This window comes from Sarcophilus harrisii, chromosome 5 (assembly GCF_902635505.1).
Source record: "Sarcophilus harrisii chromosome 5, mSarHar1.11, whole genome shotgun sequence".
NCBI lineage: Eukaryota > Metazoa > Chordata > Mammalia > Dasyuromorphia > Dasyuridae > Sarcophilus > Sarcophilus harrisii.
Window position 1 is genome coordinate 19,984,892 of NC_045430.1, and position 24,837 is coordinate 20,009,728.

The following is a 24,837-nucleotide window of genomic DNA, read 5'->3' on the forward strand; positions in this document are numbered from 1 at the left end:
TTCTTTCTTTCTTTCTTTCTTTCTTTCTTTCTTTCTTTCTTTCTCTCTTTCTCTCTTTCTCTCTTTCTCTCTTTCTCTCTTTCTCTCTTTCCTTCCTTCTTTCTTTCTTTCCTTCTTTCCTTCTTTGCTTCCTTCTTTCCTTCTTTCTTGCCTTCCTTCCTTCTTTCTTTTTTTAATTGGGATTCAAAAACAGATGATTGTAAACTAATCTGTAAGCCTTATGTTCTATATAAAAGTTAGCAAAGATGGGGATAATTTTTAACCATTTTGATGTCTCTTCCCTTTCCTATCTCTAGTTCTTTCAGACCTAACATACTTGGCCTAGATTTTGTTATTTAAGGTGTTTTAATTTAAAGTTCATAGGTCATAGGATCATGTTTTTGAGGTGGAAAGTACCACAGAAATCATTCATTCATCCAGCAACCATTTATTAAGCACATGCCCTGTACAATATACTGTTAAGTCTTGGGAAAAATAAAAAAGCTAAGCTTAAAACTGCACTAAGACTTTTGGGACATTCTGTACATATCAGTGTAAGGTACTGGTATTGTTATGACTGGAAGACTTAGACCTGTGAGTCATTGCCCCAGACAACTCTTTAAGGCTTGGAAAAGACTGACCCGCCCTGGGAGCCGGATATTGCTCCCTCGGAGTCCTAGGTCTGGGCCAATGATATTCTGATTTTGCTGTCTGCCTTGGTTTATCTGCTTGGTCACAGCCCTCATCCTTGTATGGCCTCTCTTTGGGGCAAGTAAGTGCTTGCATCACTACTACTCTGATGCCTTCCCTATCTGATCATGGCAGGAGGTTGGGGAGTCATTTTATCCTTTAGGGCAGGGTCCTCAAACTTTTTAAACAGGGGACCAGTTCACTGTCCCTCAAACTGTTGGAGGGCCGGACTATAGTAAAAACAAAAACTTTGTTTTGTGGGCCTTTAAATAAAGAAACTCCATAGCCCTGGGTGAGGTGGGGTAATCATACTCAGCTGCCACATCTGGCCTGCGGGCGTAGTTTGAGGACCCCTACTTTAGGGTCTCCCTTTGCTCATCTGTGAATGGGACAGGGTGAGCAGAAAGGGAAAAGAAAAAGAAAAGAAAAAAACAAAAACATAATGCTTGAAATAAATGGATGGAGTCAAGCAAAAGAAATTCCCATGTTGATCATGTTCCCCCCCCACATAGGACTGTCACCTTTCTTCCATGAAGAGCATAACCACATAGTAGGTATATTATAATAAAAATAAAGGGGTGTCTTTACAATGACATCATCTTTGATTCTTTCTGTATTTCCATTTTGCATAAACACAAAAATAAAGGCAAAAGTGTAGATTTCCCCTTTATATGTAGGCATCTATTACCCATGCATGTTTGTTCACATACATGTATGTACATAGACATGCATGTATGCTCACACAGAAATAGAGAGAAAACTTTTCCAAAGGGTCTGTCTACCCGATGTTAGATTATCCAGTTGTAAAGGTGAAAAATTCAGTGGTTCTAATTATTATTATTCTTATTTTTTTTTTGTCTATGTAGAAGCAACAACAATAGAACAAACAAAAAATAGTTTTGACAATTTGTTTTCCCAGGACAAGGGAACAAACATTTAAGTGTCTATCATGTGTCCGGCACTTTGCTAAGTGCTTTACAATTATTAGTTCATTTGGTCCTTGATGATCCTGAGAGAGAGGTGTTTAATGATTCCTATTTTACAGTTAAGGAAACTAGGGCAGACAGGGCTGAAGTGACTTGCCCCACACACAGCTGAATCCAGGCCCAACCCTTTCTATCCTCTGAGCCACCTAATTACTGGATTTCCAAAGGATGGGAAGCTGTGTGTATTGATACTGGCTCACCAACCTGTCAAGATTGTGCTCCTCCTAATTTTTTTTTTTTAATGTGGAAACCAGGCCTCCCTAGGGTATGAAGGGCTAATCATTCTTGGACTAGGAGTCAGAGCTGCATCCAGAGATTGCTCTTCCAGTTTCCAAAGTTTATTGTTAATGAATGTGCATGCAGGCTAAGGTCTCTGGCAGAAGCCTGAACTTTGGGGTGCAGGGAGACCAGCAGATGGGGAACAGCTAATTTTCTCTGGCTTTTCCTGTCTTTTCCTCTTTCTCTCTAAATCATTTTATCACAGAGGCTTGACTAAGATTTAGGAGTTGAAAAGAACAGGATCCTTCTTCTTCCCTCCCTCCTTTCCTTCTTCCCTTCTTTCCCTCCTTTCTTCCTCCCCTTCCTTCCCTCCTTTCTTCCTCCCCCTCCTTCCCTCCCTCCTTCCTTCCTTTTTAAAAATTGTATTTTCTTCTCTGTGTGTACATTATTTTTTCCCAGGTGAATATTACCTCCAGTAATCGAGTTACTTTAGTCTTTGGATTGTTGGAACCCAGCACAATTTCTGGTACATAAATGCTCAATAATTGTTGAATTGATTTAACCACTGACTGGTGGGCTTCTAGAGAGAAGTAGATCAGACTGAAAACACTTTGAAGGGAACTTTAACTTCAAGTATCCTTGCCTTGGACAACATAGCATCTATATGCTTGGGTTTCCTGGGTTCAGTGACCAAGAATAAATAGTTCATATCAGCCTGGTGTTTCCTAGTTAGATCAGAATTGAAAAGGTGGGAAGAATATGTGATTGAGTGAGAAGACTAAGATTTCAGCCCTGCTATAACTCCTTACTAGTCTTTAGAAAAGTTTCCTTCTCTATAACGTGAAGAGGTTTGTCTAAATGGCTTTTAAGTTCCTTCTGGGATCCAGAAAACCATGCTAGATCTAGAATAAGACACTTCACTTTTCTCTGAGTCTCAGTTAATGGGAAAGTTGGATTCGATGGCCTCTAAAGTTCCTTTTAGCATTCAAACTTTTGAATAAGTACATTTTTTACATTTAACCAAGTCAGTGTTACTATTTATACAGTTCCCTTGGTCTTCTTAAATGTGGAATCTACTAGTTTGTTGGGGAGATGCCTTGACATTGTGAATGCCAGATTCCTTCTGGCCTTGAGCTGCTGGCAGATTTCTGGTCTTCTCTAGTTGACCTGTGAACTTATTCCCTGAATCTGTATTCCTCTCTATTGTTCTCCTCTCCAGTGTTTGAGAATAAGGATAAGATTGTGATCATCATGGAGTATGCCAGCAAAGGGGAGCTGTATGACTACATCAGCGAGCGGCGGAGGCTCAGCGAGAGGGAGACGAGACATTTCTTTCGGCAAATAATCTCCGCAGTGCACTATTGTCATAAGGTGAGAAGCAGAATTGATTTGGGGAATTCCTTTCTCTGTTGTATGCATCAATTGAAAAGTCAATTCAGTTAAAAAACTGATCTAATCTATTAGAACCAATTGATTTAATACAATAAGGAGCAAGATTTAAAGAACTCCAAGTCACACGCCACAAACTGAAATTAAGCTGGAATCTTTCCTTAGGACAATTTCTTGTATTGGAATGGATGCCTTCCCAAAAGTCATTAGGCTTGGATTTGGGACTTTGTTCTGTAACTAAAACTCTGGGCTGGTTACTTACTTCTTTTGTTTGTTTCAGTTTCCTCCTCTATAAAATAATGAGGTTGAGCTAAAAGCTCCTTCTGTTATTAAGATTCTATGGCCTTTCCCCTTCCTCTTTTGTAAATAAAACAAAATGAAACAAAAAACTGACTGATTGCTTGGGAATCACGAAAGCCTAGTTTTAGAGCCAGTCCCCGAGCTCTTTGATTTCCCATTGGAAAAAAAAAAACAATGGTGCCCGAAAAGTGCCATTACTTTGTTGGATGTGGCCAGTGGATGAGTTATCATTCTCTTCTGCCCTTTCTCTGTGCTCTCCTCCAGCTCACGTTGAGTTATGCTCAGCAAAGTGAGAAATATCAAGTGCCAGCTACATAGCCCAGAAATCTTCCCTGAAAGCTGTCTGGGTTCTGTTTGACTTTAAACGACGTAGAGAAAGGCTTGGGAACCCAAAAGGAGTTGTCCCTTCCTATTGTCAATCTTTGGTTAGGTAAGGTTAGAACTTCCAGATCTGAGAGGACCTAAGAAGGGGAAATCGGTATTCCCTTCAGGACTGATGTCAATGGCAGATAGTTTGCCGGTGTCTGGGAAGAATATATTGCACTCACACAGTGGAATTCCATTCCAAAAAAGAATCCCCCTCACTGTTTTACAGGCATTGGGGGAGAAATGGATTCCAGTCATTCTTTTCTTAACCACACACAGCAAGTGACTAATATGGCTCTTGTCACTAGTCCCTGAGCTGGGAGTGTTATGAACATAAAAACAGCCCCAAAGTATAGATTCAGAGACCACCCCTGCTGGTCCAATTCTTTAATCTGTCCAACATTTCCCTTTGTTCAAAGTCCTCCTTCCTCCTCCCTTTTCTCTCTCTGCCTGTCTCTTTCTCCATCACTCCCTCATTCAATCTGTCCCTGTCTCCTCTCTCTGTTTTTCACTGATTCTGTTGCATTCTTTTTGTTTCTGTTTCATTTCTTCTCTCTCATTTTCACTACCCGGGGCTCATTCTTATTTTGTCTATTGCTGTCTCATTCTTTCTGACTCACTCCTTTTCCCCTGTCTTTCTTTGTCTTTCTTTTTCTGTCTCATTCCATTCATTCCCATCTGTCTTTGCCTTATTCTAGCTCTTCACTGTCCCTGTATCATTCTTTCTGACTCATGTTGTCTCTGTCTTTTTGACTCCCCCTTTCTCCTTCCCTACCCCCTCTTTTCCTCTCTCTCCTCAGTCCTATTCTGTGTATGCTCATTGTCTTTGTTGTATTCTCCCTGTCTCTTCATTCACTGTCCCTGTGTCATTCTTTTCCTCCTCTTTTCCTCCTCCTCCTTCTCTTTTTTCTCTCTCTTGCCCCTCCTTCTCTGTCTCTTTGTCTCTCTCCCCTCTCAGTCTTATTCTGCCTATTCCCGTATTTGTCCTATTCTGTCTCTCTTCATTCACTGTCTGTATGTATCATTCACTGTTCCTGTATCATTCTGACTCATTTTCCTCTCTCTGTCTCTGTTTCTCTCTCCATCTCTCTGTCTCTCTCTCTTCCCCCTTCTCTCCTTCCCTATTCCTCTCTTTCTCTCTCCCCCTCAATCTTATTTTCTCTTATCATTCAGTTCTCCCGTTTTCCTTGTTTCATTGTCTCTTTCCTCCCAATCTTCTCATCCCATGTCTCATCTTTTTATTTCAGAATGGTGTTGTCCATAGGGATTTGAAGCTGGAGAACATTTTGCTTGATGATAACTGTAATATTAAGGTAAGACTTTGGGGCAATTGACAAATATCCAAGCCTTGGGCATTTCAGTGAGGGAGTAGCTTCATTCCAGATCTGCCTTCACCACCTTTGATTTTTTTTGACTGCTTGCCTAGGGGTTGGGGATGCTCCTCTCAGAGTCTGCCATTTTGAGAGAACTTTGGATGCCACTGAGTATTGCTAACCCAGAATACATGATGTAGTCTCTGAGGGGTATGTCAAGGAGGTACAGGCTGGACCTGCTCTTAAATAATCTTGTCCATTCTCCAGGTAAAGTGGTGAGAACATCTATTATAGAAAGGGCATTAGATTTGGATTAAGGGCTTGGATTCCAATCCTACCATGGGTTGGTTCCCTTTCTTTTTCTGTAAATGAAGAAGGCTTCTAAAGTCCTTTTTGACTCAAGATCCCATATTAGGAATACCAAAAGCATCTAAGGCCAAGTAGAGTTCGACATCACTGTAGGACTGGGAGTCATTTTTAAGAGACACATTTTATTCGTGCTCTTTTTATTGTTTAAAAGAGTATTTTATTTTTTCTCAATTACATGTCAAGGCAATTTTTAGCATTTATTTTTATAAGATTTTGAGTTCCAAATTTTTCTCCTCTTTCCCTCTCCTCTCCTCTTCCTAAAATGGTAGGCAATTTGATATAGGTTATGCGTGTGTTATCTTGTAAAACATTTTCATATTGGTCACAGTTATGATAGAAGAAAGAGATCAAAAGGGAAAAAAAACCCCACAAAAAAGCTTACTTTGATATTCAGAGTCTGTCAGTTCTTTATTTGATTATAAACAGCATTTCCCTTTGTGAATCATTTGTACTTGTCTTAGGTCATTGTACTGCTGAGAAGAACTAAGTCTCTCATAGTTGATCATCACACAGTGTTGCTGTTACTGTGTACAATGTTTTCCTGGTTCTGCTTATTTCACTTTGCTTCACTATATAAGTCGTTCTAAGTTTTTCTGAAATCTGCTTGTTCAATTGATGCTCTTAATCAAAGCATTATACTCACTTTTCAGTCAATGACTCTTTTCCCCCCTACCTCTGTCCTTATAACAAAAGAAACATGGATAAGCTAAATAAGTACATTGCCTCTTCTAAGTTGGTTTTTATTTCTACTTTTTGCTTTTACATCATCTATATTTTCCCAGTTTATCCTTTATTCTTCCCTCCATCTCCTCAGTGTCATCCCTACAAAACAGAATAATAAAAGAGAGGAGGGATAAAGTAACAATTCAGCAAAACTACACAAGATTGGAAAAAGCCATTATAAACAGTGTTCCATACCTAGAGTTCCCTACCACTACAAAGTGAGAAAGAAGAAGATGCCTTTTTATATGTATGCTTTGGAGCTAAGCTGGTCATTATTTTTTCCATTGTATTTGGTTTCCTTTTGTTAGTTCTTTTCATTTACATTGTTATAGTCATTATGTACATTGTTTTCCTGGTTCTACTTCTTTTCTTCTGCATCAGTTCATAAAAGTCTTCCCAAGTTTCTCTGTATCCATCATTGTTGATCATTTCTAACAGCACAATAAGATTCTATTTTATTCATGTACAAATAATTACATGGTTAGCTATTCCCCAGTCGATGGGCATTGAGGTTGTTTCCAGTTTGCTACCACATAAAAATGTAGCAAATAATATCCTTTTATCTCCATATACTGTGATTTGTTCTGCCATTCTCCAGGTAGTAGGTTCCCATTTTGTTTTTGATCCTTTGCTACTGCAGTAAGAGCTGTTGTAAATATTTGAGAATCGATGGGACCACTATTCTTTCCTGCCCATCTTCTACTCTGCTTCATTCCCAGCTCCCCACCAAGCCCCTGATAAAACAAGTCGTGGAAGGAGCATCAACATTTGCTTGTGGAAAAGAGCAAAGTATGTTCATTGAAGAGTTTACTTTATAGATAGTATTATTGCTGGCGGCTGCTGGGATTAGAAAAAACTTTCTTGGCCTACAAGGTTCAAGTACCTCCTACCGACCCCTCTGAATGTCCTTTTGATCGCGTCTAAAAAATAAGCAAATGCAGTTTTAAAATAAACCTTGTACACCACATGAGCTTTAGTATGGAATGGCCTTAGGTCTCCAGGCACTGTCGGGGCTTCCCAATTGGCCATCCATGACGTCAGAGGCATGTCAATGATCCCTAGACAAAGCATGGGAAGGGTCCTTCTCTGCTTCCTTTGTTGTTGTTTCTATCCAGGGAACCGAGAGGCATGGGGAGAAGATTTCCTTTACTCAGATGCAGTTGCTTTGGCCTTCCGGGTTTCTGTTTATGTACCATGATTCCCAGCTCCCATGGTTCGGTTACCTTTTTCACCCTCAATGAATGAGTGGTCATCCTGGCTCAGTCTTCTCTTCCCCAGTCTAATGGGCAATCCATGGGGAAAAAAGGAAATGTTGGTCAAGGACAGCAGAGAGGGGCAGTATGGGAAAATGGAAAAAATACTGAATTGGGAATCAGAGAACCTAGGTTCAAATCCCAGCTTTGACACTACCTCCATAACCTTGGACAGATTCCTTTTCTGTGTAATGAGAAGTTTATACTTGATGACTAAGGTCCTTTCCAACTTTAAATGTATGATCCAACAATTGTTTTTTTTTTTTTTTTTTAAAAAAAGAAGCAAAAACACTCAAATTGAAGTCAAAGCCACTATTTCTTACTTAGTTGAGTGACCCTGGGCAAACCATAATGTCTAAGCTTTCTTTTCCTAATCTGTGATGATGATGATTGTTGTGAGGATCAGATGAGATAATAAATTAGCGATTATTGGAAAGAAAACTATTTTGGGAATGAGGGGAATGGGTTTGTATCCCAGCTTTCCCAGTTATTGTGTCAACAGTCACATTAACCTGCCCCAGACTTAAATGTATCTCTTTTCTAAAATAAGAGAGACTAGATGCCTCTGAGATTTCTTTCAGCTTTCCTGTCATCTGATAAGCCTATATAACTGTCTCCAGAAGCTAATGCTTAGCTATTAACCATACCCATGGACTCTTGGATTCTGTGCAAAGTACAAGATTCTGACTGGGTGTATCTAAATTGGTTTTAACTGTCAATATAAGGGAAGGATCCAGATGACTCTGGAGGAGAAAGTAAGACAGGTGATCTTGCACAGCCTTCCCTCTCTTAAGTCCAGGGTTATAGCATCACCTCCCTGATGTCATGGTTCTCTTTGAGAACAAAGGAAAACAAACAACAACAACAGGGATGACTTAGTAAGGATTCCTTGATGGGAGTAGAAATGTGATCTTAGACAATCTTCGAGACTTTCCAGCTCTAAGGGTGTATAATTTTTATTATATGAGATAAAACTATAGGAATGTACATTTGAATAAGCCATGATTTGGAACAACGTAAAGGAAATTTCCAAACTGTATCTAATAAAAGGGTATACATTTTACAATAAGTTGGCTCTAATACATAAAGAATAATGATGGCTTCTTTTAAAAAGATTATCTCATTTACATTGTGATCCTTTCTATTTTCCTCTAACCCCCCTCCCCAACCTTTTCTTGAAACAAAATTTTAAAAAATTAGATAAAACCAGTTGATGTATCTGTTAGCATATAATAACATACTATACCTCTAGTCCCTTGCTTTTCAGTGAAATCATCTCTTCTTCATGGCTAAGATGGATCATTATAATTACACAAAATTCGGTTTCATTATATTGTTCTTTTTGTTTACGTTCCTGTGATTGCTTTGTGTATCGTTGTCCCGGTTTTGCTTACCTTGCTCTGCATCAGTTCAGAGAAAAATTTCCCAGGTTGCTCAGAATTTATCATTTTTTATGTCATATTCCTTTAATTCATGAATCTTTGTTCAATCATTCCCCAACTTATGGGCACCCGCTTATTTTCATTTCTTTATTGCCACCCAAAATGCTATTATGAATATTTTCTTGTATCATAAGCCTTTCTTTTTTGTTGCTGCCATCCTATCTTTTCAATAGGGGGGAGGCAGTTAGGAACATTGCTTCCCTCCTCCAAAGCTTTCAAAACAAAAAAGAGCCTTTTTCAAGGCAGTGAATGAACTGGGATTGGGTTTTCCATCGAGGCATGACCTTTTGGTCTGCATGATGTAGGCCCAGTAGAGGTAAGCCAAATAGCTTTCTAGCCACTCATAAAATTCCCCAGTGGGAAAAGAAGAATGGTTAGAATTCTATCCAGTGATTGTACAGGGACAATGAGCTGGAATCCTAGTAGAATGAATGATTTGCATAAGCTAGAAAGGAAACTATGTTGGGTCAGACAGTTCAGTGGGAGCTGAGCCCATCAAGCCTGAGACTATTGTGCCTGGGGTAGCGCTTTTAAAATGAAAATTCTGATGAGCCCAAACTCTGCATTTGTACATAGAAAATTATGACTCTTTTTTTTTTTTTTTTTTTTTTGGCATTTCCCAAATTAAAATGAAAAAAACAGAAAATGTGTTCTTCACCTTAAGAGCCACTGTCGTCTTCCTTCCATTTGTACAAGGGATAACATTAGCATCGTTGAAATTTTTTTAAAGAAATTTTATTGATGGCTTTAAAAAATCATAGTCATTTTCATATATCCTCTTCCCCTTGGTAACAAAGGAAAAGCAATTTGTCAATGACTTGACAGATATTTACGTTCTCAGGTATCATAAGGCACTGAATGCTTACTTTCAACAGTCTGACATTCTAATGAAGAATGCTGGGACCGAATATGACAATGTATACAACATTCTGCCCAAGCAGTCCCCCATCTCAATGTTGAGAGGAGGGCATTATTCATCCTAAGGGACAATCATTGATTTTTCAGTTATTCAATTTGGCTTTTAAGTTTTCATTTAGTCATTTAATATTATAGCATTATTGTATATATTCTTCAAGTTCTATTTATTTCACTCTTTGTCAGTTCCTAGAAGTCATCTCAAATTTTTCCAAATCCCTCATCTTTGCCAGTTCTTATTGCACAATAATTGTCCGTTCTGCTCATGGTTTTGAGGTAGCCTGGTACACTGAAAACACTACTGGTGGAGCAGCTAGATTAGAGCACCAGCCCTGAAGTCAGGAGGACCTGAATTCAAATCTGGCCTCAGACACTTAACACTTCCTAGCTGTGTGACTCTGGGCAAGTCACTTAGCCCCAGTTGCCTCGGCAAAAAAAGAAAACACTATTGGCTCTGGAGTCACAAGGCCTGTATTCAAAGCCTATTTTTCATACTACTTACTTAATGAAAGCAAGGTCTTTCTCAGGTGCTGTTTTCTCATCTGTTGAATGAAGAAGTTGGACTAAACCATTTCTGAGGTTAATTAACTCTAATTAATTAATTAACTCTAGAGATAAGATCTTATATTTGTTCCTCTGGATTCACCATCCACAATTGGAATGATAGAATTCAAACCCAGCTCTGGTTCTTGATGCCTTTGTGATTTTGGAGGACTTTTCTGGACCTCACTCTCTTTAACAATAACATGAAGGGATTGGGTTTGGTGACTTCTGAGATCTCTTCCGGGTTATATTTATAGTTCTGTGACCTCGGGGATCAGAAGGAACCTTGAGATTCACTTGCACGATCCCCATAGTTTTTGGGAGAAAACCACATGCCTCTGATCCCCCACTGCTTTACCTGGGTCTTGTCTCAGGACTCCCCACCCATTTTAGCTTCTCGCTTCCTGACTTTTGTTGCTTTCCTCCAGGCTTTGATTGTGCGATCGCCCTATATTCTCAGCTTCTCCTGACTCAGCCTTTTTACAGGAAACATTTATAAAAAGCATTTGCACCCAAAGCTGAACACATGGCCACAAGCTGGCCTGCAAGCCCATGATGTGCAAGTTGGCTTTGCCTTCAGATAGTCGGCAGCCTAAAGTAGTTTAGAGGAACCTAACAGATGGCCTCTTAGGCAATCAGTGGGATAAGAGCAAACAGTTTCTAATCTGGAGCCCACCTCCAATAATACTTTTTAGATCTCGTTTCCCCCTTTCAAGGTTATGGGGGCCTTGTAACTTGAAAGCCTGCTCACATCCTGTGGATGCCCAGTATGTCCTGTTTCTCTGTAGTCTCAATATTCGCAGAGCAGCTTATCCGCCTTTCCTCTGCAGTCAGTCCTGTAGTTCTGTGCACCCAACACATCTGGAGTTGGAAATGAGCTCTCTGGCAGTTGCAAGGGGTGTAGATTCTAAAAATATTCACTCCCGTCAGTCGACCAAAAAAAAAAAAAGAGAGAGAGAGAAATGCACTTCTTCCTTTGGCTGCGTTCCATGCTCTGTGGAAGCCTGTCTCTAAAATAAGAACCCGGCGTGGTCATTAGCTCGCAATTAATAGTGATGGGAGAATGGAATGTCGACAATTCTCAGCATTTTCCTGCAAAGTGACTTGTAATGAGAGCACAGTCCCAGTGGCCCCAGGCTGGGGACTTTCCTCAAGGAAGGCTGGGAAGCTTTCTTACTTCCAGGTCATCATATCCAGAGGTGGTAAGGATAGACCTTGTCGCCTCTTTCGATAATGTAAATGCTGTTCTTCTATATTAGAAAGGTGGACAGAAGGGTTTGGTTCTAGAAATGAAGTGGAAAACTGCCGGGACTTAAACAGGCATCCTTGGCTTAACAGAGTTTAATAAGAAGGATCATAGATTTCAAGCAAGAAGTGACCTCACAGGCTACCACCTCATTTCATAGATAAAGATACTTGGGGACAGTTGAGGAGCACCTACAGATGTGCCCAGGGTCACCCAGATAGGAAGCTCCAGAGATGGGATTTTCACTTAAAACTTGACCTCCTGGTGACTGTTCTTTCTACTAGATTTCAAGATCGTGGGATCATAGAGCTCAATTTAGAGCCAATTTTATAGATGAAAGAATGGGGCTAGAGAAATGGAATGGCCTTCTCAGTATCACAGAGCTAATCATGTGCAGCAGGATTTGAATCCAGGTCTTTTGATACTGTAAGCACAAGCCCCAATTTTTATCTAGCTCAGGATTTGGCCCTGAGCAAAGTCTCATGGGAGTTTTTGGCAGTTCCCTGTTGATTATGGTGTATCTATCATTCCCTTTCCTCCACCTCACTTGTTTTGTCCAACTGGATTACTCTTCCTACTTCTCTCCCCCTTGCAAACTTTAAATTTAACCTCAGTCTACATCCTTTTGAAGACCATCAATTGAGAAGAGAATCCCAAAGCAGTCTATTCTTTAAAAAAAAATCTTACTTTTATTGTTCCCTTCTGTTTAAAATTTCCTTTGTTTCTGAATATTTCCTTCTCTCTTTCCCTTACTCAGTTAGCTATATTTGTAACAAGATTATAAAATAAAGGGAGGGATGGTGGAAAGCATTTCATCAAAATCACCCAATAAAGACATCCCACTGTGTCTGACAGCATATGCAGTATTCCACGTCCATAAATCCCCTGATGCTTCAAAGACAGGGGAGGGACATTTTCTTGACTATTCTTTTTTTATGTTAAACATGGTAAATATATATGTAAACCCAATATAGGCGTACATATTTATACAACTATCTTACTGCACAAGAAAAATCCAATCAAAAAGAAAAAATGAGAAAAAATAAAATTCAAACACACAACAACAAAAGAAGTAAAAATGCTATGTTGCGATCCACACTTAGTTCCCACAATCCTTTCTCTGGGTGTGAATGGCTCTCCATCTTATGATCATTGGAATTGATCTGAATCGTCTCACTGTTGAGAAGAGCCACATCCATCAGAATTGATCATTATGTAGTATTGTTGTTGAAGTGTATAATGATCTCCTGGTTCTGCTCATTTCACTTAGCATCAATTCATGTAAGTCTCTCCAGGGCTCTCTAAAATCACCCTGCTGGTCATTTCTTAGAGAACAATAATAATTCCATATCATTCATATGCCATAATGTATTCAGCCAGTCTCCCACTAATGGGCATCCACTCAGTTTCCAGTTTCTTGCCACTACAAAAAGGGCTGCCACAAACATTTTTGCACATGTGGGTCCCTTTCCTTCCTTTAAGATCTCTTTGGGATATAAGCTCAGTAAAAACATTGATAGGGTCAAAGGGCATGCACAGTTTGATAACTCTTTGGGCATAGTTCCATATTGCTCTCTGGAATGGTTGGATCCGTTCACAACTCCACCAACAATGTATTAGTTTGACTATTCTTTCAAGCCAAAATTGACCATAATCGCACCATTTAATGTGATTGTGTAACTGTAGGCAAGTCTTTTAACCTCTCAGTTTCCTCAGCTATAAAATGGAGATAATTAATAGCCTTTAATTAATTAATTACTTATTAAATATCTACTATGTAATGAGCTCTTGGACATGTTTTTATTTCTTTCAATGGCTAGATTGAAGGCTCCTAGGAGGCAGTAACTGTTTTACTCCACTATAGTGCTACCATATAATTCTGAATTATAATTTGTTGTTAGAATAAGTTGATTAAAAAGTTTATTGTTGATTAACTGACTCCATGTATTTTGTATCACTCGCAGTGCCTAGCTTATAAGACGTGCTCAATAAATATTGGTAGGTTAATAAATGCACAGACCTAATGGACCGCCATATGTATCGCTGGAGTAAGCTACCCAATTGGTGAATTCCATTGGAATATTGGAGTCTTGACTTCTTGACTTCTAAGGTCCATTTCAGCTCTAAATCAGTGCCTGTAATGAGTTGATCATTCTTCTCAGAGGGCTGGGTCTGGAGTCAGGAAAACCTGAGTAAATCCAGCCTCAGAGGCTTAAAAGCTGTGTCAAGGTTATATTCTTGCATTAAGCAGGAGTGTTTATGGGGGTGCTTTAATATCTCCATTCAAAGAAAAAAGTCATTTTTGGGAAGGTCGGGAGGGCTTTTAAAGCTTTTCACAACCATTTTCCTTCTTAGCTTTTGAACCATGCTACCTATCCCTTCCACACATATTTCAATCCATCACCTCTGACTTACTTGCTGTCCCTTACCCCCATCATACATCTTCCATCTCTGCATCTTTGTATTGGCTGCGCCCCAATTCTGGCCAATCCTTCTCACCTCTGTCTTTTAGAGTTCCTGGTTTCCTTTAGCTCAAATCCCACCTTCTTCAGAAGGTCTTAATTGGTCCCCAGCTGCCTTATTGGCTAAATTTCTGTGTATGTCTTTGATGTTTAATCATTTCAGTCTTGTTCAACCAGTTTTAACTGGTCCCCAGCTGCCTTATTGGCTAAGTTCCTGTATATATCTTCTATGTTAATCATTTCAGTCCTGTCCAGCTCTTTGTGATCTCATCTGGGCTCAGAGTCACATAGCTAGTGCATTTCTGAGGTTGAACTCCGGTCTTCCTGATAAAAGGTCTGGTACAGTCTATTCGCTGTACCACGTAGCTGCCCACTTATCTCCTATATATCAAATTATTTTACATGTTGCCTGTCTCATTAGAATGCAAACATTTGTTTTGCTTGGCCATGCATATCTGATCTGAGGGTTTTAGTTTTCTTTCTTTCCCCAGGGGAAGGGAAGTTAGGTTATCAAAATGGGGGTGGGGAGGAAAGGAGAGAAAAAAAATCATTGAAGTATTTTTTTTTTTTTAAATAAGAAGCTGTGTAGCAGACAAGACAGCTCTGGCCAGATCAGGCCATATGCTAAAAAACAAAAATACTATTCATTTGCAGCTTCATATGGAAATACTCATGTTATTGGGTATTGGTTAAAGTCGGAATAAAACTGGAGGGAATGGGGCGGAATGGGCAGGGATGCAAATTCCTTAAAGGCAAGGACTCATTTTGCTTTTTTCTTTGTGACCTCAGCACTCAGTACTGTTCCAGGCATATAGTAAAGTCTTAATGGATGATTGTTGATGGATCACTTGCAGATAAAGGAAGTTAATTCCATTCCAAGAATTGTTAGATTAAGAGTTTGGACTAATGATTTTGTTTTGTTTTGATTTGGTGCTTTTCCATTGGTTTACGCCAACAACCTATTTAACAACCTAACAAGTATCTGACTTGGTATTAAAAATACATACGATGATATTGACCCTATTTTAAAGATGGGGAAAATGACCATCAGAACTGCATTAGTAGAGGAAGCTTTCTACACTGATGAAATCACAGATGGCGTTTAAAGGCCACTTACTTGGGAGCAGCTAGGTGGTGTAGTAGAGTCAGGAGGTCCCCAGTTCAAATCAACTTAATACTAGCTGTGTGATCCTGGACAAGTCACTAAAATAAATAAAATAAAAATTATATGCTTCTAGGGGTGGGGTGGGAGGATGGTAAGATGACTATAACACAAATTAGTTCAGGATCAAGGTATACAAAGAGCACAGAGGTTTTATTTCCTATTAGGAAAGAGAAGGCTTCATGGAGAAAATGGATTATGACCTAAGATGATGTTCAGTCTTTCAATTATATGTGACTCTTTGTGGTCTCATTTGGGATTTTCATAGCAGAGAGCCTGGAATGATTGGCCATATTGTTCTCCAGCTCATTTTATAGATGAGGAAACTGAGGCAAATAGTTGTGTCTTATCCAGGGTCACATAATTAGTAAGGATAGATGAGTCTTCCTGATTCCAAGTGTAGAGTTTTATGCATTATGGTGCCGTTTAACTGTCCTACATTGTAAACTAAGGTTTGAGGGTAGATGGGACGAAAGGAGATGGGGTTCTAGCCATTTGGCCATGTGGAAATAAAGGCCTACAAGTGAGGTTAGGTTTGTTTAGTGGGTTCTGGGGATGCCAAATTTGGGCTAAAGCTATCTTGAGATGAATAATGGAAACAAAGTCTGAGAAGTGTGTTGGAGCCACTTAGAAGAAACTGAACTCACACTTTTTAACTATTTGAGTTATTCTTGGAAAATTGCTTGGCTAGTTAGGATTTCATTTAGAGCAACTTTCCAAGAATAACTCAAATGGTCAATACCCTGCCACTTTCAGCCTTAGATACTTACTAACTGTGTACCCCTGGGGAAGCTATTTAACCCTATTTGCCTCAATTTCCTCATCTGAAAAATAAGCTAACCGTGATTTTTGACAGGTATGCCTATTATACAGATGAGAAAACCAAAGCTCAGAGGGGTCATGGGAACAGATTTAGAACTAGAAGCTGTTTGAGCCCAACCTTCTCAGATGAGTTTTTACAGATGAAGAAATTGAAATTCCCCTTGGGGGAGCAAATTGTCCCTGGTCACATACCTATGAGTCAGAATGAGTATTCAAATCCAGGTTTTCCTCTCTCCTAGTCTAGCCTTCTACCCAGCATCCACCACTGTGTCTTTGTATCCTATGGTGTGGTTGTTACTTGGTAGATCAAAGACTCGCAAATGAGTCTCTGTTGTCTAGCAACTTGGGGGAAGGGAGATGGTTTTATGCTATGACATCAGTGGGAACCAGAGAATATATACATTCTTCAGAGATTCCCAGCTGGGTCAATGAAATGTCTTCTTCCAGAGCAGAGCCCTGTTGTCCTCCCAAAGAGTCTTTTTTGAGCAAACAGCTGAGGTTCTGTATCTTGGATGGCCCTCGACACTCCGGTAGTTCTCATGGCTCCCGTGACCTTGGACTGGGCCCATCTGAGAAAAGAAGGGCTGGACACATTGATAGTCTTTTCGGTGCTACAGAACTTTATAGGATTTGGGGGAATAAGTCTCCGGGCAGAGTATTAGCACTGGGTTTGAAATCTTGTTTTGTCTGCCAGTAACTAGAATTGACCCCCTTCTGAAGACATTGTTCTCTCATTCACAAAATCAGATCATAAACTGAGAATTGGGAAGTCTGAGGCCCTTTTGCTTTATTGATGTGGAAACGTGAAATTGTCCCAGGTTACAAAATAGCCAAAGAAGAATTTGAACCCAGATCTTCTGGCTCCCAATTCAGTGCTTTTTGTATCTTTACCATATCCCAGTGGGAAAATGAGCCTGGTATTCATTGTATCTACTTTGTTATTGCATCATAACTACTTTATACAATTAGGTATAATTGTAGATACAAAGTAGTTGTATATTTAAGTTGTATATAAAATTGTATATTTAAATTGTATATTTAAATATACAATTAGGTATAATTGTAGATACATTTAAATGCTGTCTCCCTCCATAGAATGTAAGCCAGGATTTCCTATCTCTCTAATTCTTAGTCCATTTGAAATTACTTTGTTTTGATTTATTCTGAGCATATGTGTTAAAGTCCTAGGAGACTATAAACTCCCTGAGGGCAGGATTGTTTCATTTTTGTCATTGTATATTTCCTTAGTGCCTCCTTCATTTTTTGTTGTCAAGTGGTTTCATTTGTGTCTGATTCTGTGTGACCCCATTTGCTGTTTGCTTGGCAAAGATAGTGGAGTGGTTTGCCATTTCTTTCTCAGTTCATTTTCCAGATGAGACAACTGAGGCAAGCAAGATGAAGTGACTTGCTCAGGGTCACATAGGGTCTGAGGCTGGGTTTGAACTCGGGTCTTTCTGACTCAGACCTAGTGCTCTATACTCTGTATCACCCAGCTGCCCGACCTAGTTTATAATAGGTACTTAATAACGCTTGTTAATTAATTGTTTGAAAGTAGATCTATAATAAATGTTTGACTGAATGAATAGCTTGCATGTCATCAGTCATAAACATGAATAATTCTTCCTATTATGTTGCTGCTTGGAGTTAACATCCAAGCTTTTCAACTCCTCAGATGAGGGAAGTTTTATTTTTTTTTTTTTCTTTTTCTTTTTCTTTTTGGAATTCATACATTTTCACGGAAGTGCCCAGAACATGAAGTCATCTTGATTTCTATTAATCTTGTGTTAGGGGCTCTGACAGCTTTAATGAGGGAAGTGGATAAACATCAGTCTGTGAGGATGGGAGTTGGCCCTAATGTAAATATTCTCAGCCTAAGTGGGCCACGTGAAAACAAGACTGGCCCAGGCTTGGAGGATCTTAGTGTGAAGGCTGCTGGGTATGTGTGTGTGTGTGTGTGTGTGTGTGTGTGTGTGTGTGTGTGTGTGTGTGTGTGTGTGTGTTAGAGTACCCGTGTGTGTGTGACACACACACACACATACAGAATGAAGCAGACAGATACAGACACATACACAGAATCAGAGAGACAGACATCGTGTGAGACAGAGACAGACAGACCGACACACACAAAACGAGACAGTCAAACAGACATACACAGAAATAGAGAGACAGACATTGTGTGAGACAGAGAAACAGTCAGACACACACAAGACAGATACAGTCAGAGACACACACATACACACACATGAGACAGACAGATACAGACAGTCAGACACACACAGAAACAGAGAGGCAGACATTGTGTGGACAGATGGACAGGGAGAGATGGATCCAAAGCCATTACCCACAAATATCAGAGAGAGAATGTGTTGCCTCAATCCTGGCTTAGCAGCATCTTAGAGACAATGATGCTCGAGAATGGCCCGGGAGAGTTGTACCCTGATCTAGCTCCCTTTGCCCTCTGATTGACGGGGCACACTTCATGGGCTTTTGGACCAGCTTTCTGCCAGCTCTTCAGGGGGGCTCGATAAGAAAGTGGAATCTCCATAATTAAGTGCAATCCGAGCACAGTGAATGGCGTTCTTGGGCAGCCATCGTGCCCCAGCTGCTTTCAATGACATTCCATTCATTCAATTGAAATTTCTTTTTCTTCCTTTCTTTAAAAAAAAAAAAAAAAGAAAGAAAGAAACCAAAATAGGCTCTCTTTTCTTTAAAAAAGAAAAAAAAAAAAGAAAGAAAGAAACCAAAATAGGCTCTCTCTAGTGTTTGCCTTTGCAACCAACCATCTGTGGTGTTCCAACTGGGCTCCGAATTAGAGAAATGGAGATTTTTCAGGCAAAGCTTTTTAGCAGAATATAGAAAGGGAATTACATTAGAGGTGAGGGGGAGGAGGGGACAGAAGTAGGGAACAAGGATTTATTAAGCATTTACAATGTACCAGACAGGGGGCTACTAGGTGATGAAGTATATGGAATATTGGGCCTACAGCCAGGAAGATTCATCTTCATAAGTTCAAATATAGCCTCAGATACTTCCTAGCTGTGTGACCCTGAACCATTCATGCTATTTGCCTCAGTTTCCTCATTTGTAAAATGACCCGGAGAAGGAAATGGCAAATCACTATGGTATCATTGTCCAGAAAACCCCAAATGGAGTCACTGAAAGTTGAACATGACTAAACAACAAACCTAAGGATAAGAATATTCTCAGAACATTATTTTTAAGGGTATAAAACAAAATATACAGGGTTATAAAGGAATTTTGTGAAATTACATACATATACACACACACATATTTAAACAAAAAAATTTTACAGACCCCAGGTTAAGAAACTCTGCTTTAAACTTTGCCCAATTATCACTAATGGGAATTGATATTTTTTTTAATCAACAATATTCAATGTAAACAATATTTAAAGTAAATTAAAAGCCATGGGGATACCTATTATTTTATATTTACTCTACTAGACAAGTGTTCCATTCAGTCATTATCACTTTCTATGATTATTTTTAGGTAAGTCAATTTTTTTTATCGTGGGATTTTTAAAAGTTAACTTCCAGTGAATGAATCCATCTAAGCTACACACGTGACAATAAACATATCTGGTGTGTGTGTGTGTGTGTGTGGCTATCTCCTATTGTAACTTTCTTTTTTCCTAAGTCAAATGGATCTTTTCCTGGAGAAAGAATACTGGAAATACAGCCCCATGGTCTAATGGAGAAATGCTCCTGTGGGAAATGATAGTGTTTGATGGAACAAGTGTAGATGTCAGAAATGTTGGCCAGAATTCCAGTGAACTAGGCAGTTGGGCGCTGCGGGTCTTAATGAATGCTCAGTGAACTGAGTTGATCTGAATTGAATTAATGAGCACAATGGTTTCTTGGTTTTCTTTGCAGATTGCTGACTTTGGTCTTTCCAACCTCTATCAAAAGGATAAATTTCTGCAGACTTTTTGTGGGAGTCCACTTTATGCATCCCCAGAAATTGTCAATGGAAGACCTTATCGAGGACCTGAGGTAAGCAATGTGGCTGGTGTGATGGGTAGAATTAAGATACAAAAATAGATTTCAGTGGATTCTTCCTATGGATGAAAAACACACACACACAGAGAGACATTATTCTTTATGTTCTTCTTTCCCCTAACTGAGGCTTCTTTAAACAGAATGTTGTGAGACCTAGATCACGTGATTTGTATTTTCAGGTGGCATAAAACCTGAGGGATATTTTGAATGACAGGATCCAAAAAGACCTCAGTGGGCTAGAATATTGGGTTCAAGCGAAGAAGATGAAATGTAATTAGAAAGAATAGCAAGAGTATTAGTCCGTTTGCTCATCTATAACATGAGAAAGTTGGACTTGAAGGCCTTGGAGGACCCAGCCATGAAGGCACTTTACTCTAGTCCCAGTGATATCCCATTTATAACAGACCTAATAAGTGGCTACCCAGCCTTTGCTTGAAGTCCTCCAGTCCTCATTATATGAAGCTCACTAACTATCTGAAAGCAGCCTGTTCTACCTTTGGGCCACCAAAATTATTAAGTTGATTTTCTTTAAAATCTTACCTAAATTTGCCTCTATAACTCCCACCCATAAGTCCCAGTTCTGCCATCTGGGACCGAACCAAAAATCAAATCCCCCATTTATGAAGATAACTAGCATGTTCCCTTCTCTGCCTCGTGGCGCTTGGGTTTCCATTGAAGCTCCCAAACCTCAGCTTTGTGGGCTGCCATATTCCACACAGAGTAAACATAGAAACTGGGTTAAAACTGGAAGGGACCTTAGAGGTCAGAATTTTTAACATAAGTCAATGGATAGATTTCAAGGGATTGGTGAACTTGGGTGGGGATACATTTATCTTCATTCTTGCTGATCTCTATCTGAAATTGAGCATTCTTTCATTTATGAATATAGGTAATGAGCATGATTCTAATAACCTAGGGGAAGTATTGCATAGGTATCCATCAGTATGCCCAGAAAGGTTTATTTAAAAAAAAAAAAAAAAAAAAAAAAAAAAAAAAGGTAATGACCCCCCCTGATCTAGTCCAGCCCTTTTGTTTTACAAGTGAGAAAACTGAGGCACAGGAAGGTGGAATTACTTGTTCAAAATCATTCAGGAAGTAAAAAGCAGAGCTGTTCTGTTTGTCCACTTAGTCATCATAAAGCATGATTCAAAGTCCCTTCACCAACCTGGATGCATCTAAACACACTCCCCAGTTTATCAACGTCATTCCTAACAAAGGAACCTAACGGCTCCTAACTACTCAATGTGCTATTACTAGGACAGAATGTAGTAGTCTTATTTCTGCCCTAGATTTGGCTCCTAAGTCTTAACTTTTTGGGCCGCCATATTCTCCAAAGAGAGGTCACTTGGGGGTTATAAAGGCCCTGCCTCATGTTGGTCGTGTGACCCTAGGAAAGCTATTTGTCAAACCAGAAGCATACATGTGAAGAGTCTGAAGAAGAAGAAAAAGAATATCTAGCATTTACAAATGGCCTTATGGACTGCAAAACACTTAATATTATATTATCACAACAAACCTCTAAAGTTATTTCTCTTTAATAGATGGGGAAACTGAGGCTAAGTGAGTAAAAAAGCAGTGGACCTATATAATCAATACCCAATGATAATGATAGACAGATAGATACCATTTATGGAGAACCTACTATGTGTCTTAAAATCACATTTGATTCTCCCAACAACATTGGGAAGTAGGTGCTATTATTTTATGTGTATGTGTGTGTATGTATACGTATATGTATATGTGTGTGTATATATATATATATATATACATTCATATAATAATATAATACTATACAAAATTATATATATAATTTGCAGGTGAAGATGAAAGAATGCAGAGGTCATATAGTTAGGAATGGTCTGAATCTGGGTTTGGATTCAAGTCTTCCTGACTCAAAGCTGAACATACTTTCTATTGCCCCATCTGGCTGCCCAGTTTTTGATCACCTACCATTACTCTTCCATAGTCACTGATGGAAGGACTCAGGCCTCCTTCCCTGGAAGCCCTTGTGGCATTCAGCTGTAATGCTTTGGAGATCATCTGTCAATCACAGACACTTACCACATGCCAGTTGCTAAATGCAGCCTGGGGGACTTAAGGGGGAATAGGGTTGAAGCCATCTGCTTGCTTGGCTTGGCTCTGCTAATGGTCTAGGTCAGAGGTTCTTAACCTGGACTCTGTGAATTTGTTTAAAAAAAAATTGGATAACTATACAGGATGTTTCAAAAATCTTAATGCAATTTTAAACTATTAAAGCTTATTTTTTTTTTCCAAAAAAAAAAAATCCTCTGTATTTTATGTATTTTAAAACATTCTGAGATGGGGTCCATGGGCTTCTCCAGATGGCCCAAAGGGGCTGTAGTAGAAAAAGATCTCATGATCTAAGGACACGTTGCTGGAATTGACCTTTATTTCTCTTCTGCTTCTTATCTTTCTGCTCCAGGTGGATAGCTGGGCCCTGGGCGTATTGCTTTACACTCTGGTTTATGGGACAATGCCTTTTGATGGCTTCGATCACAAGAATCTCATCCGCCAGATCAGCAGTGGGGAATACCGGGAGCCCACACAACCTTCAGGTACATAGCAGATCTGGGGGATTGCTGCTGAGAGCTGATGGGGAGGCTACTGATGCTGCCTTCTCAAGTCCAGTTAATACTTTGGGTATCATTTTATTACAACGAGTATAACAGAGGGTCCCTGACCTCCTAATTGTCTTCCCTTCCTAATCCCTCATAGAGCTATACCCAACAGAGAAAGATGGGTGAGTTAGCTCCTGAAGAAGAACCCTAAAAATTCCTTGGAAAATTCCCCAACATTATATTCTGCTTCAGAGCTTCCTAGACCCTCATTCTGCTCCCTGTCTCATTGAAATAGCCACAGAATTAGGGGCTGGGCCAAGGATAAAAGTTCTGTTCACAGCTGTGAGGTCCCAGCACTAGGACTTCTTCCCTATGTTGGTGACACTGTACTAAACCTTACCACATCTGCATTCCCCTTCCTTGCTGTTCTAACCAATCATATCTCCCCTTTCCTCCTCTTCCCCTTTGGAAATAACTTTTGGTTGGTTGGGGCTATCATATATCACAGTCTCAATTCACCTGACATATATAATCTGGCCTGAATTTTTTGGGATCAAAATTCTGGTCATCCCATAGAGAAACCTCTTCCTTTATCTAGCTGTGGCCCATAGGTAGAGGATGTAGGCCTGAGAGCAACTTTGTAGGCCTGAGGCCACTGGGAAGGGGTCAGGCAGGGACTTAGCTTCTGAAATATTTGGCCTATAAACTGACCCCAATTTGGGAACTTCTCCCCCTCTCCAACCTCAGAAGGTCAACCTCATAAACCAAGATATATGGTAGGTTTGTCTGGCCTCCAGGAAGTTCCAATAAGGTCTTTTCAGCTAGGTCTGAGAGAGCAGAAGTTTCCCAGCGGTTAGAGCAGGCGGGCTGTAATTTGAGAGCAAGCCCTGATACAGATCAGTTCTCTTGCCTGACCCTGAGGTAGGAGGCGGATTATGTGAAAAACAGAGCACGGCACTGAGAGCAGGCCTTGGCGTTAAAAAAAACCTGGGTTCAAGTGTCCTTCCCTGACTTTTACTGTCTGAGTGATCACTTAATGTCTCTGTCCCAGACATGTGTTTAAAACAAGATTTTTTTTTAAATTTATTTTTAATACACATTATTTTATGAATTATGTTGGGAGACAAAAATCAGAGCAAAAGGGAAAAGCCATGGAAGAGAGGGGGGGAAAAAAAGAAAGAAGTGAACCTAGCATGTGTTGATTTACATTTGGTCTCCTTAGTTCTTTTTCTGGATGCAGATGGCATTTCTTGTCCAGAGTCTATTGGGATTGCCTTGGATTACAGAACCACTGAGAAGCACCAAGTCTTTCATAGTTGATACATTCTTGCTGTTACTATGTACAATATATTCCTGATTCTGCTTGTTTCGCTCAGCATCAGTTCATGTAAATCTGTTTAGGCCTTTCTAAAATCATCCTGATCATCATTTTTTATAGAACAATTACCTTCACATACCATAACTTATTCAGCTATTCTCCAATTAATGTCCATCTACTCATTTTCCAATTCTTTGCTGCCACAAAAAGAGCTGGTACATTTTTGCAAATGTGGGTTCTTTTCCTTCTTTTATGATTTCCTTGGAATAGAGACCCAGTAATGGGACTGCTGGAACAAAGGGTATTATGTACATTTTGATAGCCCTTTGGGCATAGTTCCAGATTACTCTCCAGAATGGTTGGATCAGTTCACAGCTCCACCAACAATGTATCAGTGTCCCAGTTTTCCCACATCCCCTCCAACTTTCATCACTATCTTTTTCTGTCATCTTAGCCCATCTGAGAAGTGAAAACAAAAACAAAAACTGGAAGGAATCTCAGAGATCATCGATCCTGAGAGGTCAAACACTTGTGACCTGAACCGGATTAAAATGTAGTTGGGAAATATTTAACAAAATAGCTAAAAATAAAGTGTGTGTGTGTGTGTGTGTGTGTGTGTGTGTGTGTGTGTTCGTTCGTTCACGTGTGTCTGACTCTGTGACCCATTTTGGAGGTTTTCTTGAGAAAGATCCTGGAGTGGTTTGCCATTTCCTTCTCCAGCTCATTTTACAGATGAGGAAAC

At 39.6% G+C, this 24,837-nt stretch overlaps 1 protein-coding gene across 1 annotated transcript in view; it reads left to right on the plus strand.

Moving 5' to 3' along the window:
* NUAK1 (NUAK family kinase 1) overlaps positions 1-24,837 on the plus strand; it is a 77,717-nt gene that overhangs the window by 47,109 nt on the left and 5,771 nt on the right. Inside the window, exons 3-6 of the mRNA XM_031939516.1 lie at positions 3,094-3,245; positions 5,177-5,242; positions 20,073-20,192; positions 22,642-22,774. Of these exons, the coding sequence (XP_031795376.1) occupies positions 3,094-3,245; positions 5,177-5,242; positions 20,073-20,192; positions 22,642-22,774 (471 nt within the window). The remainder of the gene's footprint in view (positions 1-3,093; positions 3,246-5,176; positions 5,243-20,072; positions 20,193-22,641; positions 22,775-24,837) is intronic.